We start from the raw sequence: 23885 nt of genomic DNA on the forward strand, positions 1-23885 counted from the left end.
GTCATTCTTTTCCCATGTGCCATAAAGCCTGCCCTGCATAGTCTGCTATCCTTAGGAAGGATAGAAGGCATTGTCTGATTACCAACACTAAGATTCAATTGCTAGTCCAACCAACTTCAATGCATGGCATTGTGATTTGCCTTAGGCAGCAACATTTTTTGAGCTAGTTTTATATTGGTGTGCCACAATCACAAGGTTTAAAGCAACACATGCCACTTGCTTGCAGTTTCACAAGAACTGATCTTGTGTGATGGCTCATTTAAAAATATGACTTATTCATGTAAGAATATATTTCTTAATTATATCCTCTACATTTCCTAATTATATTATTTCCAGCTGCAATAATCTTGATTTCATTGGGCAATGTTGTATGTCCTATTATTTTTTCTGAAGTGGAAAAACTTTTTGTAGAAGATAGCTTCCATGTAATACAGACATTAAAAAAAAGGTGATGGGGGGGAAGACAGTATGTTCACTCCCTAAAATTCTCTAACCAAAGTGTAGAATGATTAAGATTATTCAGTGTTCTAATGGTTCATTTTAAAGCCAAAACATGTTACATTTTTGAGGTATGTCATATCTATTAGCTTCTCGATTTTAACATTAAACCCCTTTCCCTGTGTTAACTGTTCAAGAGCTGAAACCATTCCACACCCACACCCTGCTTAAAATTAAGCTAATCAGCTGGGCCTGAAAAAGAGTAGCTTATTGAATTCAGCTTTTTTTCATGGCTAAAATCACAAGATCTCAATAGGCTTGTTTGGAGCATAAATTGCTACTAGCTTGTATGCATGTTCACACTTTGAAAATATATAAAATAACCCTATTAAATTAATAACTTACATATGCTGCTTAACTATTTTCTCTCTCTGCTGGCTTTCTTCCAATGTGCCACTAATATCTTGAATGTTTTGGAATAATGAAAGATTTTGCTCTTCAAGATATCTGAACATCTGAAGTAACTCTTCTGTGTCTTTGAAATAAATCTCTGGCTCCTAATGAAGGAGAAACAGTAATCATAATTTCTGGAATGGCACATCTGTTTCCAAACATTTTTTGAAAAAATGGAAATATGGTAAAGGGGGGCATAAATTAATTTCAATTATCAATTTATTATGCAGACAGTATGGTTTGCTATGCCACCAATTTTCTGTAAACATGCTTAAATGCAGTGCTTTTTTTGTAAAAAAAAAAAAAAAAAAAGGGTTCGGAACTCACACATGTCATACAACCCGCCTTGCCTATCCTATAAGGTTCTATCCAAAAAAGGTGCTGTAACTCCGTTCTGGGCGTTCTATGACAAAGAAAAAGCCCTGCTTAAATGTGATGGGAACAGGTGACTGATACACACTGAAGTGCTTCATAAGTGTCCCTCACTGACACAAGTTTATGATATATTTATAGACACCACCATTTGCTATGGAGAATACAACAAAATAAGTTCGATTACTTTTCAGGTGCAAAAGATCAGGTCCAAATGTGAAGGTCCAATTAAACTGATTTATTGTTACTCAGACCTATGCACAGGAAGACTCTCAAATATTTGAGAATATTCCTGCTAGCTGTTAGATAGGGGTCAATGGAATTCAAGGGAGGTTGGACTTAATCTGCTTGTGACTATTTAGAGCAGAGGTCTTCAAACTTGGCCCTTTTATGACTTGTGGACTTCAACTCCCAGAATTCCTCAGCCAGGCATGCTGGCTGAGGAATTCTGGGAGTTGAAGTCCACAAGTCATAAAAGGGCCAAGTTTGAAGACCCCTGATTTAGAGATTCTAGGCTGATCCCTCTTTTAACTCTACCCGTAGGTTCTGCCACTCCTTCTTATATTACTGGATTGAATCCACTAAATATATATTGGATAAAATATATAAAACAAAATATTTCTTTCCATCTAATCTAAATAACTTGTTCTGAATGAATGAATGAATGAATGAATGAATGAATGAATGAATCAATCAATCAATCAATCAATCAATCAATCAATCAATCAATCATTCCTTTACTTTATTTATTAGGTAACGTTTTCTGCTGCTTCAATCTCTATAGCACTGAAAATACCTGCAGTAATTCAGATTATGCAGGTGATATCTGAAAAGTTGTGGGTATTAACTAGTATCTAGAAGCACACTTCTTTTTTATTTATTTTATTTGTATCCCACTTATATTATTTTTACAAATAACTGAAGGTGGTAAACATATCCAACACATCTTCCTCCTATTTTCCCCACAATAATGAGCCTGTGAGCTAAGAGAGAGAATTGAACTGGAGAGAGTGACTGACCCAAGATCACCCAGCTGGCGGAATAGGACAACTCTTCTCAGCCAACCCGCCACAGCCAACTTACTGCAGGACGACTTGCCATGGCCAACTCACCACAGGACAAGTTGCTACAGGAAAGTTTAACAATTCAATTTAATTATTTTAATGAATTTAAAAAAAATATTTTAATTCTTGTCATTCACATTTTATTTTGTACCTCCTTTGGCATCCTTTCTTATCTTTCTTTGACTATTTCTTTGATATTACTATAACTCTTGTTCCGTGGCGAGTTGTCTGGCCGTGAGTTGGCCACGGTGAGTTGGCTACAGCAAGGTGGCCATGGCGAGTTGGCTGTGGTGAGTTGTTGTAGACCCCCCCCCAGCTGGCTTTCATGGCTAAGGCAGGAGTAGAACTCAAGTTTCTATTACTACTACTACTACTACTACTACTAAACTATTAGCCAATGCTAGAACTATTTCTTCAGTTATGTTCACATTGGAACATGTAAAAAAAGCTGGCATTATTATATTGCCCGTGTAATTCCTGCATTAAAAAGGAAATCCACGTTCTACTTGGTTTAATTAGACTACTAGCTTTAAGAAATCCAGTTCTTATGATATATGTGATTTACAATACACAACCACTTTGTGAATGTCAATGTTCATCTCACTTTTTATTTTGTGCAATATTATTGAATAAACTAATTTAGATTTTGACCTAAGTCCACAATCATTTCATATACGACTTCTTTCACATCAAAAAAGGAAAATCCATACATGTGAAATGAACAAAAATGTAATAGCAAAAGTCAGTGAAAAAAGGGAATCTTCTATGGAAGATATAATACCCACAGCTATTGACTATATCATTGAAGAAGATTTCACACAGAAATTCTGATGCAAAACTGAATTAACAATAACCTTAGTGGGCAGCCTAAATATAACTAAAAAAATAAAGATTAATGAGGAGCCCTGGGGACTCTTTGAGCTTGGTTGTTTGCTTGCAGATGTTTTATTACCCAACTAGTAACAGTCACTGATGATGACTTTATTGATGTTATCTAGTTGAGTAATGAAATGTCTGCAAGCAAACAACCAAATCAGCACCAAGAACCCCACAGTTCAACTCTGAGCTATGTATATTTTAAAGATAAATTTCTTACTTTGTCACAATTCTGGATATCATCCAAGTTAAAATTGTCTTCTGAAGATAGAGAGAAGCTGGTTTCACTTAAACCACTGTTATTAAAAGAAAAATTAACTTAGATATAATTTGTGTGTATACCCTGAAGCTTGCCAAGTAAGTGTTTAATGCCAAGCAGAAGATTATGCTTGGTAAAGCAAAGATCCCACTTGAGGAAAGGTGAGGAGAGATGAGGAGAGGGAAGCTGGTATCCATAGATAAGCTTGTTTTATTTTTTTCAAATTCAGATTGCTATCACCTTTCTGATGATATATTTTTATCATCTACGAATATTTTGGGGTCCAGTACTACTTGTGATGACTTTCTAAAGAACCTGTAGTCTCCTGCAAAAAAAAAAAAGAAAACATATAATATCATTCTTATTTAGCAACAGGAGTTTACTAAAATTATATCATACACAGTGGAGAAATGAATCCACTATGAAAGGATTGCCCTAAACAGGAATATGCAGAATGTTCTGCTATAATAAGGGGCAAAGCAGGTACACTAAACTCCTGCAATGATTAAAATATCTATTTTTACCCCTTAAAATCTCCAGGTGTTTCAATGCAAACTGGGTAATATTTCTTGGTCCTTAAACAAAAATAGAAGCATTCTATGTAATAGGTACTGATTGCCCAACTACTATCTTATGCATTTTTATAAAACGAACAAAATAAAAAACCAAACAGAAGTAAGAAAAAAGTTAAAGAAAAAAGTATATAGAAACAGTTTCTCATATTTTTCATAGCAGTTTTAAGCAAATATATTTTGACCTTTCTTTATAAATTTACATCATTTTATGCTTCTTTCTATTATCTATCCCGTTTAATCATCAAAACCATGCCACAAGTTATGTTTCTTTTTCATTTTTATGCAAAAAATCCATAAGAGAAATCCAGTCAGCAATAAATGTAAAAATGTTTTTCCTCTAATCAAAAAATTAATGTATCCATTTCAGTAAAACCTGTCAACTTCAACTATCCCTCCATAATGGGCAATGTCAAATCTTTTCACCTCTGTGCATGCAGTAATCTCACTGCTGTGATCATATACTGAAATAATGTTTCATGGCTTTTTTCTAATTATTTATCCAATAAACTTAAAAGAAAAATTTCTGGCTTCAATTGAATGTTGACCTTTAAAATCATCTGTATCAAAGTAGGTATTGCATCCAATTTCTTTTTAGCTTTTTTACCCATCCACCAAGCAGAATAAAACGTTTCTTCATCACGTTTCCAACATACATTTGAAGTAGCCTTTCTACATTCTAAATAATTTCTCTGGCATTATGTATCAATGATTTTATAAAAATTCTCTTTGAGATCATAACACTGTGTAAATTTCAGCTCTTTTAACCACCCCTGCATCCTTCTTCCAGTTTGGCAGCTTTTCTTGTGGTTGCCATGGAGAGAAAGCGCCTTTAACTTGTATGTTTTTTTTCTCTTTTTAATTTCAAAAAGAAGACAATGAAATTCTTTAATCTTCCCTGCTGTTTGGAATATCTTTCTTAGATTGTAAAGTACTTGAATTATGACGTGATTAAAAAGGTGATTTTTTTGCCATTCAAATGTCCATAAAAAGGCTGCAATTCAGGGCAAATTGTAAATCCCTTACCTCCCAAATTAGTCGACTCATAATTGACCACAAGAAACTAAATTGCTGCATGTTTTGTTTTTGTTTTTGTTTGTTTTTTTCCAGAGCACAAGTGGGTAATCTCCTGATTTCTCCTGCTTCCAGAGAAATTTTCTGTCACCAGAACCAACTCTTGGTTGGCAATTGAACCACTGTGTTGTCTCCACCTGCAGAACTGTCTAATCAGCCATAACATCTCACCCCAAAGCCCAGGCTCTTTTCTTTCAAAGGTCTTCCTTATTCCTTACCTTGGTTATTTGAAACTTGTGCCTTTTCCTCAGGATTGGTTAAGATGACTGATGCTGATTTGTCTACTATCACTTTTTTGGCTGGTTGTGGCCCTTTATGATGTGCTATTTTGCCTAAAAGTAGTAGCCAAATAACACAAGAGCCACATATTTATAAAAAGAAATATAAAAATGAACAAGTCAGTAGCTCTATTAATCCTTGCTAAAGCCAAACAAGGCTACCATTGACAGGAAGTGGGAACAATCTGCAACCACCGTAAAGTGTTGTAAAACAAAGTAAATAGCCAAAGTATGCGACTGGAGAATGAACTATAATGCAGGAAGCCTAGGAAAATCACTCACACTAAGTTTAAGGATGCAGCAAAAGAGAATGCTCATACATTATTTCGGCTGTACATCAACAGAACAATTATGCTCTTAGATTTCTCTTTAATCTTGATGTAATGCCACTACTAATTATTTATTCAAATTATAAAGTTATCTAATCAAACATTATTCCAGGTCATACAGTTGGTTAAAACTTCTTTTTAAAACACTGAACCAAATAGACTAAAATCAGCAACCTGGAGAAATGCACAAATATTCTAAATATTTAAACAAGATTACACATCACCCTGGCTCAGAGTCTGTTTAAAAAAATAGTTTTAAATGCTTTCCAGAAGGACAGAAGGGTCAGAGCCAAAGAGAGGGCAATTATTCTAGAAGCAGGATTGACAATTTCACTATATAAATATTTCACTATAGTCATTTCACTATATAAATATCATTAGGACCTAAAATATAAAATATATACTTCATAATGTTCCTTCCTGCATGAACTGATTTCTTTTTTGGATCTTCAATAACTCGGGATATGACAAAATGTATTTATATCATCTAAGTTTTTCTTTTAGGACATTGTTCTCTCCAAGTTTATGGTATAATATCTTGGCATACCTAGATAAAATTTCTTTAAAAAAAATTTCCCCAAAAGCAATCATGAGGAAACCAATATAGTAAAAGAGTAATTTAAGGGTGTTTTTTAACATTCAATAATACACAACTTTACTAGAAATGGCAATGGCATCCACTAGAATTATAACTCTGTTGTTGAAAAATGTTGAGCATTTTTCATGAATGCTCTTTGAATACAATTTTTGAGTCACACTGTACACATTTAATTGTCATATAATCTAACCTAAACTTTACTATAAATTTAATCTGCTAAGACTTGGTCTTGACAAATTTTTATTTCATATAGTGTTTTCATTTTATGATTTCCTCCTCTGGAACCTGCTCAGGAAGTGATGCCACACTGACTAATGCAATAATTCCCCGAATCTTTAATTTTTCCTTTTGTGAAGAAGACAATACTTTTCTTCCTTCAGTTTTTTTTAAATTACTTCACCTATTGTGGACCCCAGGTGCTCTCTGAGCATGGTTGTTTTCACATGGATGTTTTATTACTCAGTTAAGTAACATCTTCAATGCCAGAAGGGAGGAGGAGCTTATCCTGTCAGTTGATGGAGGTTTTGTTTTCTCCTTGGTAGTTTCTTGATCAGGCTATTATTTATTGCTTGTTTATTAAAAGTATCATAGAGAAAGTATGCTAAATTTATATATAAATAAATTTATATATTTTATAAAGTTATAAAATATATAAATTTATTTATATATTTTATAACTTTATATATTGTACTTTTTCAATTTACTTTGTTCCAGATATGTTAGCCTTGCATCACTCAAGATTCCTAGTTGGTGTGGTTGATAGAATGATTACAGCAAAGCAGTATTCCCCCACACTGCAATTTAAATGGTCCATGGACCACTGAAAACCATGTACTTACTTATTTTATTTTGTAATACAATGGAGGCTGAGATTAGTTTGGCTTTATCTGCAGCTGGTGAGAAAGAAATAAGGGATTTTGATGGGCTTTTTTTCCGGTCTTTCTTCCTCTTTGCCATCTGCTGCTCTTGCCAAGCTTTGGGAGAAATACTAAACAAAAAGGCTTCATAGGATAAATACATCTTCAAAAGGTCTTCAGTGTTTGCAATTTCACTGTACATGTCAAAAGAAAACAAGGGATACAAGAAGCAAGTCCTCAGACGTTACAGATGTACAATGCCTAACAGACATTTAAAAATATTTGAAAAAGCTGAGTAAAGCATTTTCCCTGAATTACAGTACATGGCTTTATAATCATTCTTATTAGCCCTGGAGCTACAGTGCTAGGTCTGGTCAACAAGGTTTTTCAAAATTACTTTAATTTGGGGAAGATTATTTCATCAAGAAACTTTCTGTCCTTTATCACAAACAGCTGTGAAGTTGTTCAGAAATTTAAAAAAGAACAGTTGAATATGCTTTATAAAAAGAATAGGAACCATTAACTTGGGCTTAATAAGAACATTTAGTCAATTTTCTATTTATTTCATAGTTCTAAAGATTCAGTTTTCTGAATCTCAGCTGTCACTTCTCAGTTGTCCATGGTATAAATAATGTACATTATGATTACTACATTATTTTAAAGATGTTGAGCTGGATCATTTGGTGCCTTTCTGTATGCCAGATGTATAAAGACCCTTGTACTTGAAATGCAAGTTCATGGAGCAAGAAGATGCTGCATTGTGGGAAAATATACTAAGAATCACATCATCAAGAATCCTTCCCATAAATTTCTCTCATAAAGCAACAAGAAAGAGTTCACCTTTTAAGGGAGAACAGTTCATTCATTGCTATCCTCAGTTCTGTTGTTACTTCCATTTTGTATTTTGCTTCTTGAGTTGCCCTAAAAAAAGTCTGCATGTTATTTTAATACAAGTTGTTCATATTTAAATAGAGAGCCAATGTGATGTAGTGGTTAAGGCACCAGGCTAGAAACTAGGAGACTGTAAGTTCTAGTATCATCCTATGTATGAAGTCAACTAGGTGACTTGGGCCAGTTGTCTCTCTCAGCCTTGGGATGCAGGCAATAACAAACCACTTCCAAAATCTTGGCAAGAAAATTGCAGGGACTCCGGCAATTGCCAGGAGTCAACACTTGAAAGTACCCCTCTTCCATATATTGAAATAGTTATTCAGATGCAATTTATACCTCTTAAACCAAGAAAGAAGTGGTACCTTTGTCTCTTCAATTTAGTAATAAGAGATGATAGTTGTATAAACTATTGGTAGTCCAGAAACTTAATAAGAAAATAATTCAAGGATAATTTTAAAGAAAACTTAAAAAAATAAAAAAATAAGCAATCAAATTTATTTTTCATCAATATGAAAACTAAAAAAATTCCAATGTGACATTCAGCAATTACTGTTATTATGTGAAAATACTGAAAATGAAAAACACAATAAAAAAAACCTGCCTCGATGTAAACTCTTTTGACTAAAGGAAATTGTAAGGTAGCTGAGTCCTAATATCAGCTTCTTCTTACAATAAGAAATTCTTTGGGAATCTTTGGAAACTCTTTCCCCATTCCTTTTGTGTGTGATAAGGTAGACAGTGAAATCTCATCTACAGAAACAGTTTTTTTACTTGTAATAGAATTGTTTCTAAAACTGAATTAATTTATTGTTAGTTTCTATTAGCTGTTGCCCCTTTAGCTGTTGGCAATGAGTGATTATGAAGTATTATATCCGAAATCTAATAGCATAAATTACAGTAGTTACCTAATGGAAGATGATATTATTATTATTATTATTATTATTATTATTATTATTATTATTATTATTATTATTATTATTATTATTATTATTATTATTATTATTATTCCTGTGCCATTACACTACTCTGCAGTTCCACTAAATTCATTAACTTCTTATTCAAGCAAGGACTTGAACAAAATTGGCCTAATCGTGATGCTAGGGCAGTAGAGTCTCTTTTGGGATGACTCAGAGGGTATATGAGTGTGCAAGCCTACTGCAGTTCTGCATTGTAACTAATAGTAGCAATGATTGATGTGGGGGCATCATAAATCCCAGAGTTACCATTGCAGATATGATGGTTGTGGTAAAGATAGGTCTGAGATATCTTGGCAGGCTGGGCAGGAATGAATCTAGAGGTGAATGCTTATGCTTATTCATATTCTGTAATAGGAATATACAGTTCCTGAATGTCTTATGTTTGGCTCCTTAAACTCCTGCAAAAACTGCTGAATTACAATGTTAATAATGTGACATGGGGACTTTATTAATGTCCTGGAGGGTAATCACAGAGACATTATTTAATAATATTTATATTTACTATAATATAAGCTAAATTAAATCAAACTTGTGACTGGTCTAACACACTGCTTTTTCTGGGGCATTAATATTTTAGAATGTGACCCCCATGACACCATTCAAAAGCCAAGGATGACCAATTTACCTAAAAAAACCTTCTACAACCTAAGAAACACATCTAGCACAGAGAAAAGGAAAGCATTTAGGTAGAAGGGAGAGTGTCCATTTCCTGCAATGATTCTCTGAGGGCTTTTTACTTGGGAGAAAAGGAGAGGGAACCAGACAATGAACCTTTGAAGTCACACTCCAAATGTGGCCACTACAATCAGCTGTAGAGTAAAAAAACATAATTGTAACTAACAATTTAAGGGCCTCTACAGAGCTCTTATCATTTGCTCTGAGAAACTCCTCAAATGCCAAGGTATCTTCTTCTAATTTTGCTTCAGCCATTCTGGCCCTCCTCTCTTCCCTTGCTGCCATCTTCTCCAGCTTTGCCATGGTGCGCTGTTTTATTTTAACAGAGTACTGGAGAAAGAAAACCATAGCAAAATGTTATGTATAAATTTTTTTAATGTACAGTAACTTGTCATCCCAAATCATTCCCATGCACTTATCTGGCATGGAGCCCTTTGAAGAGAACTTGATGTTTTTTAAGACTCAGATATTGTATACCTAAATCCTATATGCTTTTAAAATAGTCACTTGGATTTCATGTGTATGTGTGGGAGAGACAAGCCTATATATTCCTGTCAAGCCATTGATCACTTTCCCCAAATTACTTCCCTGCAATCATTTCTCACATGTGTCACATTATGAAAATTATGAATACCATTTACCGCTACATGATAGATTCAGAAATGTGAGCTAGCATATAACTACATATATTCTATTTTTTTTTAAAAAAAAAGTCTATAAAATCTTGAAATTGCATTATTAACTGGCAGTCCATCATATCCGTTTCTTGATTCTGAAACTGGTAAAGGGGAATCATTAGTTCATCCCATTCAATGAAATCTTCCTACAAGTGTCAGGATTCTTTCTCCTATTCTCTTTGTATCAGCTGCAGCTACATAGCTTGTTTTCAAACTACTGTAGCTGTTCTTAAACAGCCCCATGATTATTTTCCTATTTCAGCTCCCCAAACTGGATCTTTTCACCATATTTTCTTTTTGATATTCTAGCAAAGTCCACTTTTCCTCATCAGTTGTTTCCCACTTCTCCCTCAGCTTAATGATTATGCCATAGCACAAGAGGCGTGTAAAATTGCACATATAAGTCTGTGCATGATAAAGCTGGTTTCAGGTAGTTTGTGCTATAACTGAAACATGCTCTGTTTGTTTGGTCTGCCTATGAATATTGGAAGATAATTATAGTGGGCAGAGAGACAATAGGAAACAGCCAAGGACATTGTCAGTGACTGAAAGGTAGCAGGGTAAGATGGGAAGGGAAGGCTCTGCAAAGGTCAGGGGCCAATGAGCTATGCTCTGTTGGGGGCTGCTATATGTTCAAGTCAGCTTAAAATATTTTAATAAAATAATATAGATTTGAAAATTTTCATACAGGGAGTCTTTGCTTAACAACCGGTCCTTTAATGACCAGTCGAAATTACAGTGAACTTCCAAAAAGGAACTTATGACCCAGTTCCAGAGTTCTGACAGCCACATACCCCCCACAGTCATGTGATTGTATTTTGGGTGCTTGGAAACCAGGTTGCATTTACGGCTGTTTGCAGTGTCCTGTGGTTTCATGATTGTGATTTTTGATATTTTTTGCCAGTTTGGGGCCATTTTGATTTCCAGCAAAAAGCCCTCTCATTGGATAAAACAGATTTGTTTAACGACTGCTCTGTTGGTTAACAACTAGAGCATCTGCTTAACGACCACCCCAAAAAGGTTGTAAAATCGGACCTGATCACTTAAGGATCACTTATGATCATAATTCTGAGTTCAATTATGGTCCTAAGTAAAGGGCTATCAATATGAGAAATGCTATACTGATAGATATTTAATTTAACTTATTCAATTTAGACACTACCCAACTCCAACCTAGTCTGATAGTGTACAATAAAGCCAACAACATAAAAACAGAATGCAAGAATTATAAAAAAGTAAAAGATCCAAATAACTACAACCATACACAATTCAATAGGTGTTCTAACCAACCTAACCCAAGACCTAGGAGAACAGCCGAGTCTTGAAGGTTTTCAAGGATGCCTGCAGAAACATATATACACATATTACTATTTTTATAAAGTTTATGAAAGCTGTTACCTCCAATAGAAATAGCTCCTTCTCTTCACTGATGTAATCTGCTATAGACTGTTTGTCACTTTGACAACCTTTAAAAAAATAAATACAATTTTGTGATTTTTCCCCTGATATTCTGCAGCCTATATTTTGAAACAAAGCCATGTGTTATCAATGACTTAACACAAATAAATTGATATTTTAAAAATTGAAATATTAATTCTTTCTCCACATAATAAAATGAAGTTGTATAATGTCAAACCAAAGGATAAGGAAACTATGCTAGAAATAAAGCCAAAACTAAGAATTTATTTAGTTAGTGAACCAACAGGAGTTTTACAGAATAGTTCAAGTAAACTACTTCGTAAAATGCCCATTTTGAGGATGACTATGTAAATGTATTCCACAATAATGGGTTACTTCAAGTACTCACACATCTAGAAAAACATCAACTCAACCAAGACCGCAAAATCACAAAATCCCTCATGCTCCTGCAGTCTATTATTTCTCTAAAATGTTTACTCACACTTTGCAAAAGCAAGAGCCCAATTCAGAGCAGGAACATCTTTTCCCATTGTTTCTGTTGTTTCTTGTTCAGTGACTTCTTCTAGTTTTCTCAAAGCCTTTCGACACCGGGCTCTTGATGAAATGGTGCTCCTTTCATATGCCTTCAGATTCTGTTTAGTTTTTCTAATCTAAAATTGAAATCCATGTTTATTGTCTAGTTTTTGAAAATGTATAATGCATTTCCTAACTGCCTTCCAAATTCACAATCTTCTAAAGGCTTATGCTGGTCTGTCTATGACTATAGTAAAGATTTGATTTTAATTTCCAAGGTGGCTTAACATTAAACACAAGGTTTAAATATAATAAAAGCATATCCAAATATTCTTAAAGCTCTACCAATCTTTTTTAAAAAGTCCACATATTTTGTCATCCCCAACTCTACATGCATGGGGATGGAGAATGGTATATCAGGAAAAGGAGTTTTTAAAGAAAATCAATTTAGGCAAGTGTTATTGATTCTGCAGGTTGTCCTTTATATTTTGAATGTATATTGTAGTTCTATGAAATTTGAAAGTAAATTATTGGAATTCCAATTAAATGAGAAACTATATGGTAGCCCAGAGAATTGGCCTGGGATTCATTTAATGTGTTTTCTTCATGTTCTCAAACTACAGTTGAATCTCCATATTTAGTTACCAATAATTCACTGAAGAAGAAAGCAGAGAAGGAGCAAGACAAGAAGAAATGGAGGAGGAGGAGGAGCCAAGACACTTGATTTAAGGAGCTCTATTAGCCACAATATATGCTACTTTTTTTTTATTTGACTCCAAAGAAAGAAACTTTCTTTTCTCTTTTGATTATCCGAAATAAATCTTTAAGACATACAGAAAGTTCTGGTTTGTATTTATGATTATTTGTATTACTGTTATTACTGTCTTATTTTAAATGGTTGATTTTTCACTGTGTAAATTATTTTTGATCGATAGATATTCTGCCTATAACATGGTTAAAGATGAGGTGGTATAAAGCCCCATAAAGAAATAATATTCTTGACTGAGATGCCAAACTTTATTCTCTATTATCTCACTCCCAAATTGTTACCAATCACCCACACAGAAAAACCTTTGTGTGCCCTGAAAATTTGATTTGATTCTGCTGGCAGATAATAACTTTAATCAGTAATATGCTAACCAACAAAAGTCAAAACATTGATTTGAGCAGGGTTGCGAAAAAGCACTGTCATTTATGAGTCTATAGGAAGATAAATTTTCAAAAAAATGTATTATAAATGAGGAGGAAGAGGAGGAGAAGGAGGAAAGTTGGCCAGAAACAATTAATAGCTATCCCAAAAACAAACAGTGGGAACTTAATGCTCAGCCTTCCCACTTAATTGCAATAACCAATTACAATATTTATCTAGGAGACCATTTGTGATGGCTATAGGTGCAAAAAAGCCATTTTTTCTTAGTCTAGTGGTGAAGTTAAGATTTCAGAAGTATACAAATTGATGAAGCACCTAAAGTCCTAAATAGTATTCAGGATAGCATTTAATATCTTCTGAACAGAAAAAAAAGTTCTTTCTGATGCTGGGGCAGTTATATTGAGATATTGCTTTGTACACTAAACCCAAAGATTTGATCATAATTATCTATTTTTAAAAAAGCTCAGGAAAAATGATCTGGTTAACTACTATCTTTTCAGCCTAATAAACAGCAAGAATTTGTATTTGAACTGAAAGTGGTGAGACCAGCGGTGTGTGTGTGTGGGGAATGTTTGGATCAGCTTGATCCACTTAAATCAGTGCTTTTCCTTCTAATGGAAAGTATACTCAGTCAGCTGTGGATTTTAAGCACACTTTTGACTGCTGATCTAACATAAGGAAACCATTAGAATAACATAACTTGTTATAAAGTGTAGATTTAGTGTAATATGCTTAGCAATTCATCTTTCTGATAGCTATCTCCAAATATCATAACTGCAATTATAACCATCATTAGTATTATTCCTTACTAGTAAGAAGCCATGACGACTTTGGTTTGCCTATGAGACTGCCCTTACCTTTTTTTCTGGGTAAAACAAGCTATGATTCAATGGATCTGTGAAACTAATCCAAAGAGGCCAAGAAGGCAGTAGCTGACCAGTAGAATACTTACAATTTCTTTCTCTGTGCATTCAATATCTCTGTAAAGGTAGATTTCAGTGTTCATCTTTTCAAAAGGATTTTTTTGCCTGTATTCTTCTGACAGAAAACATTGAAGAAAAATATTTTAGTACAGCACTAAGATCAGGTAACAACACTTTTGTATTACAAGCTTAGAATGTGCAACAGGTAAATATGGCATCTCAAGGACACATCAAACAAGTTATTTCCAAATGGCCAAACATGTTAGTCTTACAGCAAAAACAGCAGAGGGTCTTTTTTCAGCATCTTAAACACCAACAGATAATATTTATTTCAACATAATTATAATATAAATTATTCTGCAGTCCACAAAAACATATGTCATAATATAACAGTGCACTTCCTCAGATACCCCCCATGTTCTCTTCACTAACAGAAGTATGAACTTCATATTATTGAGTAGAAATTAAATAACTGTTAACTATGTTATAGGTCATTTCAAGGGAGGGGACAAGTTATGTTACTTGGCATTCAGGGTATAAAGGATGAAGCAGAGATTTTTTAGTTCAGAGCTGTAAGTGGAAAACCTGGGGATCACCTTTGCTCCCACCATTGCCTTTAATAATAAAACTTCAGGGAATTCTTCAGCAACCCAGCCCAAGATAGTTCCTCTTATTCTGGAGCATAGATATTTTAGAATCCTGTGAAATAGTGTTATCATAAAATAAACTTTATGCATTTGCACCTGTTTTAAGTATAATAAAGTTATGTTACTTAAAGAACTACAATTTCCTTAAGAAAGGGAATGAGGAATCATTGGACCCCCAGATATTGAACAATCATTCCAGGCATCTCTCATCACTGACCATACTAGCTAAGAAAGTTTAGCAACATCTCCAGCAGAGATCCTGTGGCAGAGTGAGATGAGTGGAGTTATAAAATGGTCTCAATATTAGAGGGTGTTTTGTTCTTGTTTGCCAGCACAATACATAGGGTTATGCAAACACTGAGAAGTTTTTTTCTTAATTGAGAGATCTTTTAGTGAAAATATAGAAAGGAATAGATTTCTTAAGCTGTGGAGTATTTTGTTGGTGGATGCTGGACATCGCTCAAGGTGTATTTGTGCTATGTGGATTGGATATTCTGGGTCAGTCAAGAAATTGTTGGAGGAGGGATCTGCAACTGAAGGCCAGAAGGGCCTGGAAGGGAGAACCGAAGAGTGGACTGTGGGTGGCAAAGACTACTATGTTTGGAAAGGCCGGATCAGGTATCAGTGAAGACTGTTGGACAAAAGGGCTGGATTTCCAAGAAGTTAAAAAAAGTTATTTTCCCCTCTTTCTCTTCTCTAGTACTGATTCTGTCTAAGAGTATATCAAAGTGACGATATGGAATACTTGTGGAATCAGAGAACAAGCTGGACAATTAAGAAGCAATAAAAATCTCTGTAGAGAAATATAGGTATGCCACTATATATACAGATAATCCTTGAATTATATTCATGCTGATCATTAAGGGGGTCACCATGCAACCACAACCGAATGTTTCACAATTTTGAGGCAGTTGTTAAGTGAATGTGGTGGATATAAAGCCACAGTCATTAAATGAATCTACTATGCAAAGGGCATCTTTTACCGAAATTGGAAGTTAATGTCAATTTCTGGCAAAAAAAAAAAAAGCAATAAATTGTGGTCAAGTGATTGCAGGAGGTTGCATGGGCCAGTTGTCAAGCTCCCAAAATGCAATCACATGACTGTGGGGGCTAGGGGTGTCCCTGGACATTGTAATTTTGAATCCAGATCATAATTAGCCCTGGGGAGGTTTGTTGTAACTTCAGATTGTTGTTAAATGACTGGTCATAAGTCAAGGACTACCTGTGTTAGCAATAAATAGAAAATATTTACTTAAAAGCAATAAACATAATTTAGAGAAGAAATTTAGTGCTTTTCTGGAAAACTCCTGCCTCCTTTTCCACCCTCCATTATGTATTTGATCGTTTTGGCCAACAGGCGTATTTGAACAGTTTTGGTAGGTGCTAAAGTTGCTACAGACATGGGGGATTTGCTGGTTCACAAAATGGTTCCCAGGAACAAATGTCCAGTAACAAAATAATAGGCATTATTTTTCAGGTGGGCATGGATCCTTAAGGTTATAAAGCATACTAGATCTCCAAGACCACATTGAAGCATCAGGTTTAAAGAACCACAGATTCCTTTGCCATAGATGCACCTATGAGAGATCCGTACACTTTACAGCTTCTTAACCTACCAATTGAATTCTTTTCTCCCATATATTTAATTATTTCATTAGGGTTTATTTTAGTCTCTATAAATATATACAAAGAACCTACCTACAATCAAAAACCAGATCTGCAAACAACTAGTCATAACTAGTAACCAGCAGGTATTTGTTAAAAACAGATCACACTAAACCAATTCACACCAAACCAATAAAGTGACTAGACCAGCAAAACGCAGTGGACGTAGTATACTTAGCTTTGACAAGGTAGATCACAACCTACTCCTTGGTAAGCTAGGAAAAGGAGGAATAGACAACATCACCACCAGATGGATCTGTAGCTGGCTAACAAACCGTACTCAACGAGTAGTCCTCAATGGCACTACATCCACATGGAGAGAAGTAAGCAGTGGGGTACCACAAGGTTCCATTTTAGGCCCAGTACTCTTTAATATCTTCATAAATGACTTAGATGAGAGAATTGAGGGGGAACTCATCAAATTTGCAGATGACACCAAACTGACAGGAGTAGCCCACACCCCAGAAGACAAACTCAGGATCCAAAAAGATCTTGACAATTTGAACAATGGGCCCTATACAACAAAATGAGTTTCAATGTGGAGAAAAGCAAAGTCTTACATTTAGGCAGGAAAAACCAAAGGTACAAATACAGATTGGGTGAGACCTGGCTTAAAAACAGTAACTATGAGAGGGACCTTGGAGTCCTAGTGGACGATCACTTGACTATGATCTGGCAGCATGCAGCAGCAACCCAAAAAAAGCTAATATGATCCTGGGTTGTATAAACAGAGGCATAGAATCAAGATCACGCGAAGTACAAATTACCGCTTTATAAAACCCTAGTAAGACCATACCTGGAATACTGCAGTCAGTTTTGGTCTCCTTATCACAAAAAAGATGTTGAGAGTTTGAAAACATTCAGAGAAGAGCAACTAAGATGATCAAAGGCCTGGAGACCAAAACATAGGAAGAACAGCTACGGGACTTGGGTTTGGCTAGTCTAAAGAAAAGAAGAAATAGGAGAGACATGATAACAGTGTTTCAGTATCTGAGGGGCTGCCACAAGGCAGAGGGGGCCAGGTTGTTCACCAAAGCAACAGAGGGAAGGATGAGAAACAATGGTTGGAAACTGATCAAAGAGAGAAGCAACCTGAAACTAAGGAGAAACTTCCTGACAATGAGAACAATCAACCAGTGGAACAGCTTACCCCCAGAAATCATGGGCGCTCCATCACTGGAGATTTTTAAGAAGAGACTGAACATTCACCTGTTTGAGATAGTATAGGTTCTCCTGCTTGAGCAGGGGGCTGAACTAGAACGGGGCTTTTCAACCGGTGGTACACGTACCACCTGTGGTACTTTGCCACATGGCAGGTGTTACGCGACTGCTGGTCAAGTGTAGTGGGTGAGGGGAATGAGCTGAAGCGACCCAAGCCTGAGGGAGAGGCAGCTGCAGCTGCAGGACTGTCTGGGCTCGATAGAAGCCCCAGGAGCCGGCAGGGCTCCTGCTGATTGTTGCTTCTGGAAGCAGCTGGGAGCTGGAGGTGAACTGAAGAAAAAAGGGAGAGGGAGGAGAGGAGAGGCTATAAAAGGAGGTGGTTTGGGTGGAAAATGGAAAAAAAGACAGCAGGGAAAGAGAAGGAGAGGTAGCAGGCAGGGAGGAAACAGGGACAGAGAAGAAGCAGCAGCTGTTGCTGGAAGAAAAGGTCCCCTGGTTCATTTTCTCCAGACAGTAGAATGCAATCAGCGCTGATGAAATGAAAAGCCGGCATGTCGGAAAGGAGGTGGGTTTATTTAGTTCTGGATCAGCTGGCAGCTTGATTGGGTTACCATAAGGATTTTTGTACAGTTTTTACATCGTTTTGTAATTCAGAGGCTTGGTTTGTGTGCTCTGGTTATTGGAATATTTTAGTCTGTATTTTAGGCTAGCAATGAGTCCAAAGTGTTGACTTCTGTAGGTTTAATCCCTTTAAACAAATGTAATTAGTTTTACCCCTTTATCTTGAGTCTATCTATGGCTTTTAGAAAGTTTTATTTGAAGGTAAACAGGCTTAATTGAAGGCTAAAGCTTTTCGCAATTGCTGGACCCTTTCGGTCTCAGATTGCAACATTTTGACACGTGGCACACCTGAGGCAGCTTAAAGGAAAAAAACCCGGAGTTTTTGTGTTTCTTTATTTTGGGAGCCTTTCTTGCTTTGCACTTAATTCCTGTGTCTTTAATGGTACACGGAAGGGATTGGGGGAGGGGTGCATTCTTACTACACTGTGGAAAGAGGTCAGAAGAGAGAGAGGAAGAAGGGCCAACCAGCTAGCTCAGGGGTCTACAAACTTAGCAACTTCAAGACCTGTGGACTTCAACTCCCAGAATTCTTCAACCATCCATGATGGCTGAGGAATTCTGGGAGTTGAAGTCCACAAGTCTTAAAAGTGCCAAGTTTGAAGACCCCTGAACTAGCTGGTAGTGGTGTATATTAATAAACATGGATAAATTCATCATAAATTTGTCAGTGCAAAGGGAAAGTGATTTGTCAGTGCAAAGGAACAGCCACAGAAGAAATTAAAACTGGTACTTTTTTCCTTTTTTTCCACAGTTTGTAATATTTTATTAGATTATATAATAAAATACAAAAGCAAATAATAGGACACAGTGGGGAGGAAAAAGGGGGGGAAAGTGGGGGGGAGAAGGGAAAAAGAACAGACTTCCTCTGTTGCAGTAGAAGGAAGCATTAACATTGAACCTCAACTTTTTGCTTTTCCATAATATTATAAACTAGCCATTTCTATAACAACAAATAAATCTAATCAGTAAAACCCAAAATCCCCCCCCTTTTTTTAGTCATCAAGTTTTTGACACTTTGCTAAGCACTGGTGGTACTCAAATATTGTCATGTCCTAAAAATGGTACAATCTGTGAAAAGCTTGAAAAGCTCTAGACGAAAAGACTTCCATGGTCCCTTCCAGCTTTATTCTATTCTAATCTACCAACAATGCATCACTCTTCCCAGATTCCTTCATACTGATATGCATTTTCTAGAATTAAGTAGCTTCCCTAATTAGAATTTTATCTTATAATTATTAAGATTACATAATTTTAAAATGTTATTACCATCTAGTTCCACAAAAGGACTACGTGTAACACTTGTTGATGCCATTTTCACACCATAGAATTCTTCTTATATCTAGCAAATCAGAGAAACACAATAACAAGAAGCACTGAAATCACATTTTATTCAATTTGCAAGTCAATAATTGAATAATCTGTAATGATACATTTGGTATCCTGAAAATTAAATGGTCCTACATGTGCGTGCAAGTGTGTCACACAGTTATACTTTACAACAAGAATTGTTGCATCAAAAATTAATTTTTGTTTTCCTTTTTTCTGATGTTTGAATGCTTATTGGTGACTTGTCAATAGTGTATATCGAGCTAAAGTGTATGGTGGTATCAGTGGAGTTTTGACAAAAAAATATAAAAGTATGTGGCTCCACCTGTCTTATTGTAGGGAACAACTTCAAGCTTGAATAGATGTCAAAACTAATGTTCATCTGTGCTTTGGAATCTTGTTCTTATCAACCAGAATTTGGAAGCTAGCATTGGTTGCTCCTAAATTATGAAATATATTAGCTCCAAAGCTACAATTTTAGAATACATTTTGTCTACAACTGTGACTGACCTTTAGAAGAGGTATTACTATGATTTTAGTGAACGTATTCTTTTAAATTATCATCAGTGTTCCAAGGCTGCCTGGACAAGTCCCTGCAATTTTCTTGCAGAGCCAGTTTGGTGTAGTGATTAAGGCATCAGGCTAGAATCTAGGAGAGTGCTAGTTCTAGTCCCACCTTAGGCATGAAGCCAAGTGGGTGATCTTGGGCCAGTCACTTTCTCTTATCCCTAGGCCAGGGGTAGGCAATGGCACACTACTTCTGAAAAATCTTACCAGAAAACTGCAGAGACTAATTTAGAAAGTCTCTGAGAATTGAATACAATTTAATGGAAGGGGAAAAAAAAACATCTTTACTATGAGTCTAGTTTTAGAGGTAGTCAGTGACCAACCAAAATCAGAATGGTATTGAACAAAGAGACGTGCTCAAAGTTGCAGCCATTGCAGCATCCACGTGGACACACAATTGTGATTTGCAGCATCCACGTGGACACACAATTTGTGATTAGGCAACTAGCTTGCACTCACAATGGCTTCAGTATATTGTGTCATGCCATTGCCATTTGCAACATTCACTGCCTGCTTCCAACAAACAGAGGGGAAACCATAGGAAGTTGCAAATTTTGATAACATGACATCATACCTAAAAACCACACGGGATTTGCCTAATCCATCAGAACTGGAACTCATACATCATTGCGGTCATGTGATATTGTGCTTTATGACTGTCTTGCTAAGCAACAGAGTTCCCAGTCCTAATTACTTAACACCATTTACTGAAGACTATCTGTAGTTTAAATTTATTCAATAATGTTTAGTGGCTTAGCAAAGTGGAAGGATTTACTAAAATGACTAAACATGGTTTTCTTGTGGAAAACGAAAGAATTCTTGTGGAAAACGAATTCCAGAGGGGTTTAGCAGAGAGGTTTATTTGCGCAGGTTCAGAAGCATAATGGAGATAGGCAATTCTGAACAAGGAGGGCGGGATTAGACTTCAGTTTTATACTACCCTTCTTTCAGGAACAAAGGGACTACACATGATGATACACTGTAATACATTTGGATCGTTTCCCACGGGCATACAATGGAAGGTTTTGCTACATACAAAGTATCCATGTGCAATGCACATTTGGTTAGCCACATATTACTGACACAGAACTTTCCCAGTGAATTTTCCCAGTGATTATGCATTACATCATTATTCTAGCAATTATGCAGACAAATCATTATTCTAGTTATGCAGACAAATCATTATTCTAATAATTGTTCATTTTACTACATTAGTTTCATCCAGAAATCCTGCATACACGGAATGTCTTTATCCAAGATTGATTTGACCTAGTCGGTTCCAACACTTCTGGGTGAAGTTTTTATACTGCCGTAGGAGGGAGCAACTATGTCGGCCAGACAAGTTAACCTCTGCCTTCCTAACCCCGAAAAGGCAGATGGGCCCAGCGGAGAGGGTGAGGCGACGTCTGCAGCTGCTCGATCTTCCGGCACCTGCAGAGCTCAAAAGAGCCCGGAGGGACCCCTCCACCCCCGCTCACCTTAACCAGCAGAGCTTCCTCGGGCGATGGCAACCAGCAGCCCCGGGCGAACTATACACGCTCCGGCGCAGCGGAGGCCCTTGTGCTCTCGTCCCGGCCAGGCTGGACTTCCCGCTGGGAAACCGTTGAGCCCGGCTGCTGGGCACGAGGCGAGCATTCCCACGGAACTCTGGCTGGGATTGCGGCCGTTCTCGGGTACCCGCCGGCAGCAAAGCCCTTTGGTGCACGGGCAGGTGGGGGATTCTTCGCCCGAGGGACCTCCGCCTGGCTTCGGCCACAGAATGGGAGGGCGCAGGATCTCCCCCTCTCTTCCCCCCCCTCCCCATCCCCGCCTTTCTACTTGGGCCGCGAGCCTTTTAATCGGTTCCTGTGGTCTGGACTGCGGTCGCGGGAGCGGATCAATAAATGTCGGCAGTTTCCGCCCGATCTTGACTCTACCCACGAAACAGGGCGGAACTCCGCAGTTCAGCCTGCCTATTTTGGCGGCTTCGTCCCCAATTCTTACCGCGTCTGAATAGGAAAGAGCTCGTGGCTCGTGTATAAACAAGTCCTTCAATTTCTTAAGTGCAAGGACGTTGCCAGGAAGAGATTTTTTTTCCTGTAACTGATATTTGAATATGCCTTTATGATTAACCGTAGAGTTTGAGATTCCTGCCTTCCTGTCGGAATATGATAGATCAGTGTTTCTCAACCTTGACAATTTTAAGACATGTGGACTTCAACTCCCAGAATTCCACAGCCAGCAATGCTGGCTGTGGAATTCTGGGAGTTGAAGTCCACATGCCTTAAAATTGTCAAGGTTGAGAAACACTGTGATAGATAAACTTAGCCGAGGGCTATAGTGTATTATAGATGCAACTAGTTCCTTTTCTTTCGGTTGCTCTGACAGATTTGTGCTCCGAACAGAAGAGTAAACGTGACTGTTCTTGAGATTCCACAAAACTCGGGCTTTGGGTTTAAAAGTGCTACCCTTCATCAAGTGTTTGTTCTCATCGAATACACGCCACCCCAGTAGTAAATTCGCTTCGTCGGAGCCTAAAGAGGGACCAGGGAGTACCTCAGTTCAATTGAACTCTATGGCAATTGCTTCCACTGATGCATAAGGTTGAGCTAATAATGCCAAGTACACACCGTAGTTTTGAGCGTGCCTTCTAGAAAACAAGGGAGAAGTTGACAATTGAAGTAAAATCGATTAGGAAATCGATTTGGAAATAATGGGTATTGCTTTGAGAAAACAATAAAGACTGGGACAATTCTACCACACTGATTAAAGGGCAAGCTTTGTGGTGTGAAATTTATGCTACGCTTTACTAAATAAACTTTTAAAGCTTTGTACTAAGAGTTTACCCTCCAATATTTTGGAATTATAAGCAAGCACTTAAAATAAACTCCCACAAGTAAAATCCATCACAAGAGAGAAATTACAACTTTGGTCCTCTAGCAGATGCCACAGAGGTCTTAACCAGCTGTGGCTTGCCATCCAGGCTAACACTTCAGATTTACCACAGCCCCCTATATTCTCTTTCTGTTCATTCTGACGTGGGAAAACAACAACAACTTTATTGTCACTTTGAACGTACACCAATTGGCATACATCAAAATGAAAAAGTGTGTCTGTGTGTTCATTTCTTTATTGTTTCTTTTCCAAAAATTGTCCCAGGTGGCACCAAAGAGGTACCATTTGCCATTTCAAAACTTCTCAATAGATTGGGATTCACTGGTTTTCTCCTTGGTCGAGAAGGCATCTTTTGTATCTAGAAAACTTATTTTACCTCTGTGCCTGAGTGGGTTGGCTGGTTTATATGGTTGGACATTTATTTCTTGTGTCAACCATTTCTCATGGCTTTTCCCCTTATTTCTAAACAATTCCAAATCCCACTGTGCAGATTCAGTCCATTATGGCCCCTAAATCACAGTGCACAGTGGCACTAAGCCGATTGTGGCTTGCTTTGCGTCTATTTATCAAGTTTTCAGGCAGCCCAGCTTCTAAATCAGTGATGGCGATCCTTTTAGAGACTGAGTGCC

At 36.8% G+C, this 23885-nt stretch overlaps 1 protein-coding gene across 1 annotated transcript in view; it reads right to left on the bottom strand.

The window, feature by feature from the left end:
• CCDC38 (coiled-coil domain containing 38) overlaps window positions 1–19801 on the bottom strand; it is a 30314-nt gene extending 10513 nt beyond the window's left edge. Inside the window, exons 1-11 of the mRNA XM_015812628.1 lie at window positions 19756–19801; window positions 14425–14510; window positions 12291–12459; window positions 11789–11856; window positions 9880–10043; window positions 8011–8091; window positions 7153–7364; window positions 5327–5440; window positions 3703–3787; window positions 3424–3499; window positions 844–995 (exon numbers count right to left, since the gene is read on the bottom strand). Coding sequence (XP_015668114.1) covers window positions 844–995; window positions 3424–3499; window positions 3703–3787; window positions 5327–5440; window positions 7153–7364; window positions 8011–8091; window positions 9880–10043; window positions 11789–11856; window positions 12291–12459; window positions 14425–14510; window positions 19756–19801 — 1253 coding nt within the window. The remainder of the gene's footprint in view (window positions 1–843; window positions 996–3423; window positions 3500–3702; window positions 3788–5326; window positions 5441–7152; window positions 7365–8010; window positions 8092–9879; window positions 10044–11788; window positions 11857–12290; window positions 12460–14424; window positions 14511–19755) is intronic.
• Between the last annotated feature and the right edge of the window lie 4084 nt (window positions 19802–23885).

The sequence above is a fragment of the Protobothrops mucrosquamatus genome, unplaced genomic scaffold, assembly GCF_001527695.2.
Source record: "Protobothrops mucrosquamatus isolate PMUCROS unplaced genomic scaffold, P.Mucros_1.0 scaffold102, whole genome shotgun sequence".
Lineage (NCBI taxonomy): Eukaryota > Metazoa > Chordata > Lepidosauria > Squamata > Viperidae > Protobothrops > Protobothrops mucrosquamatus.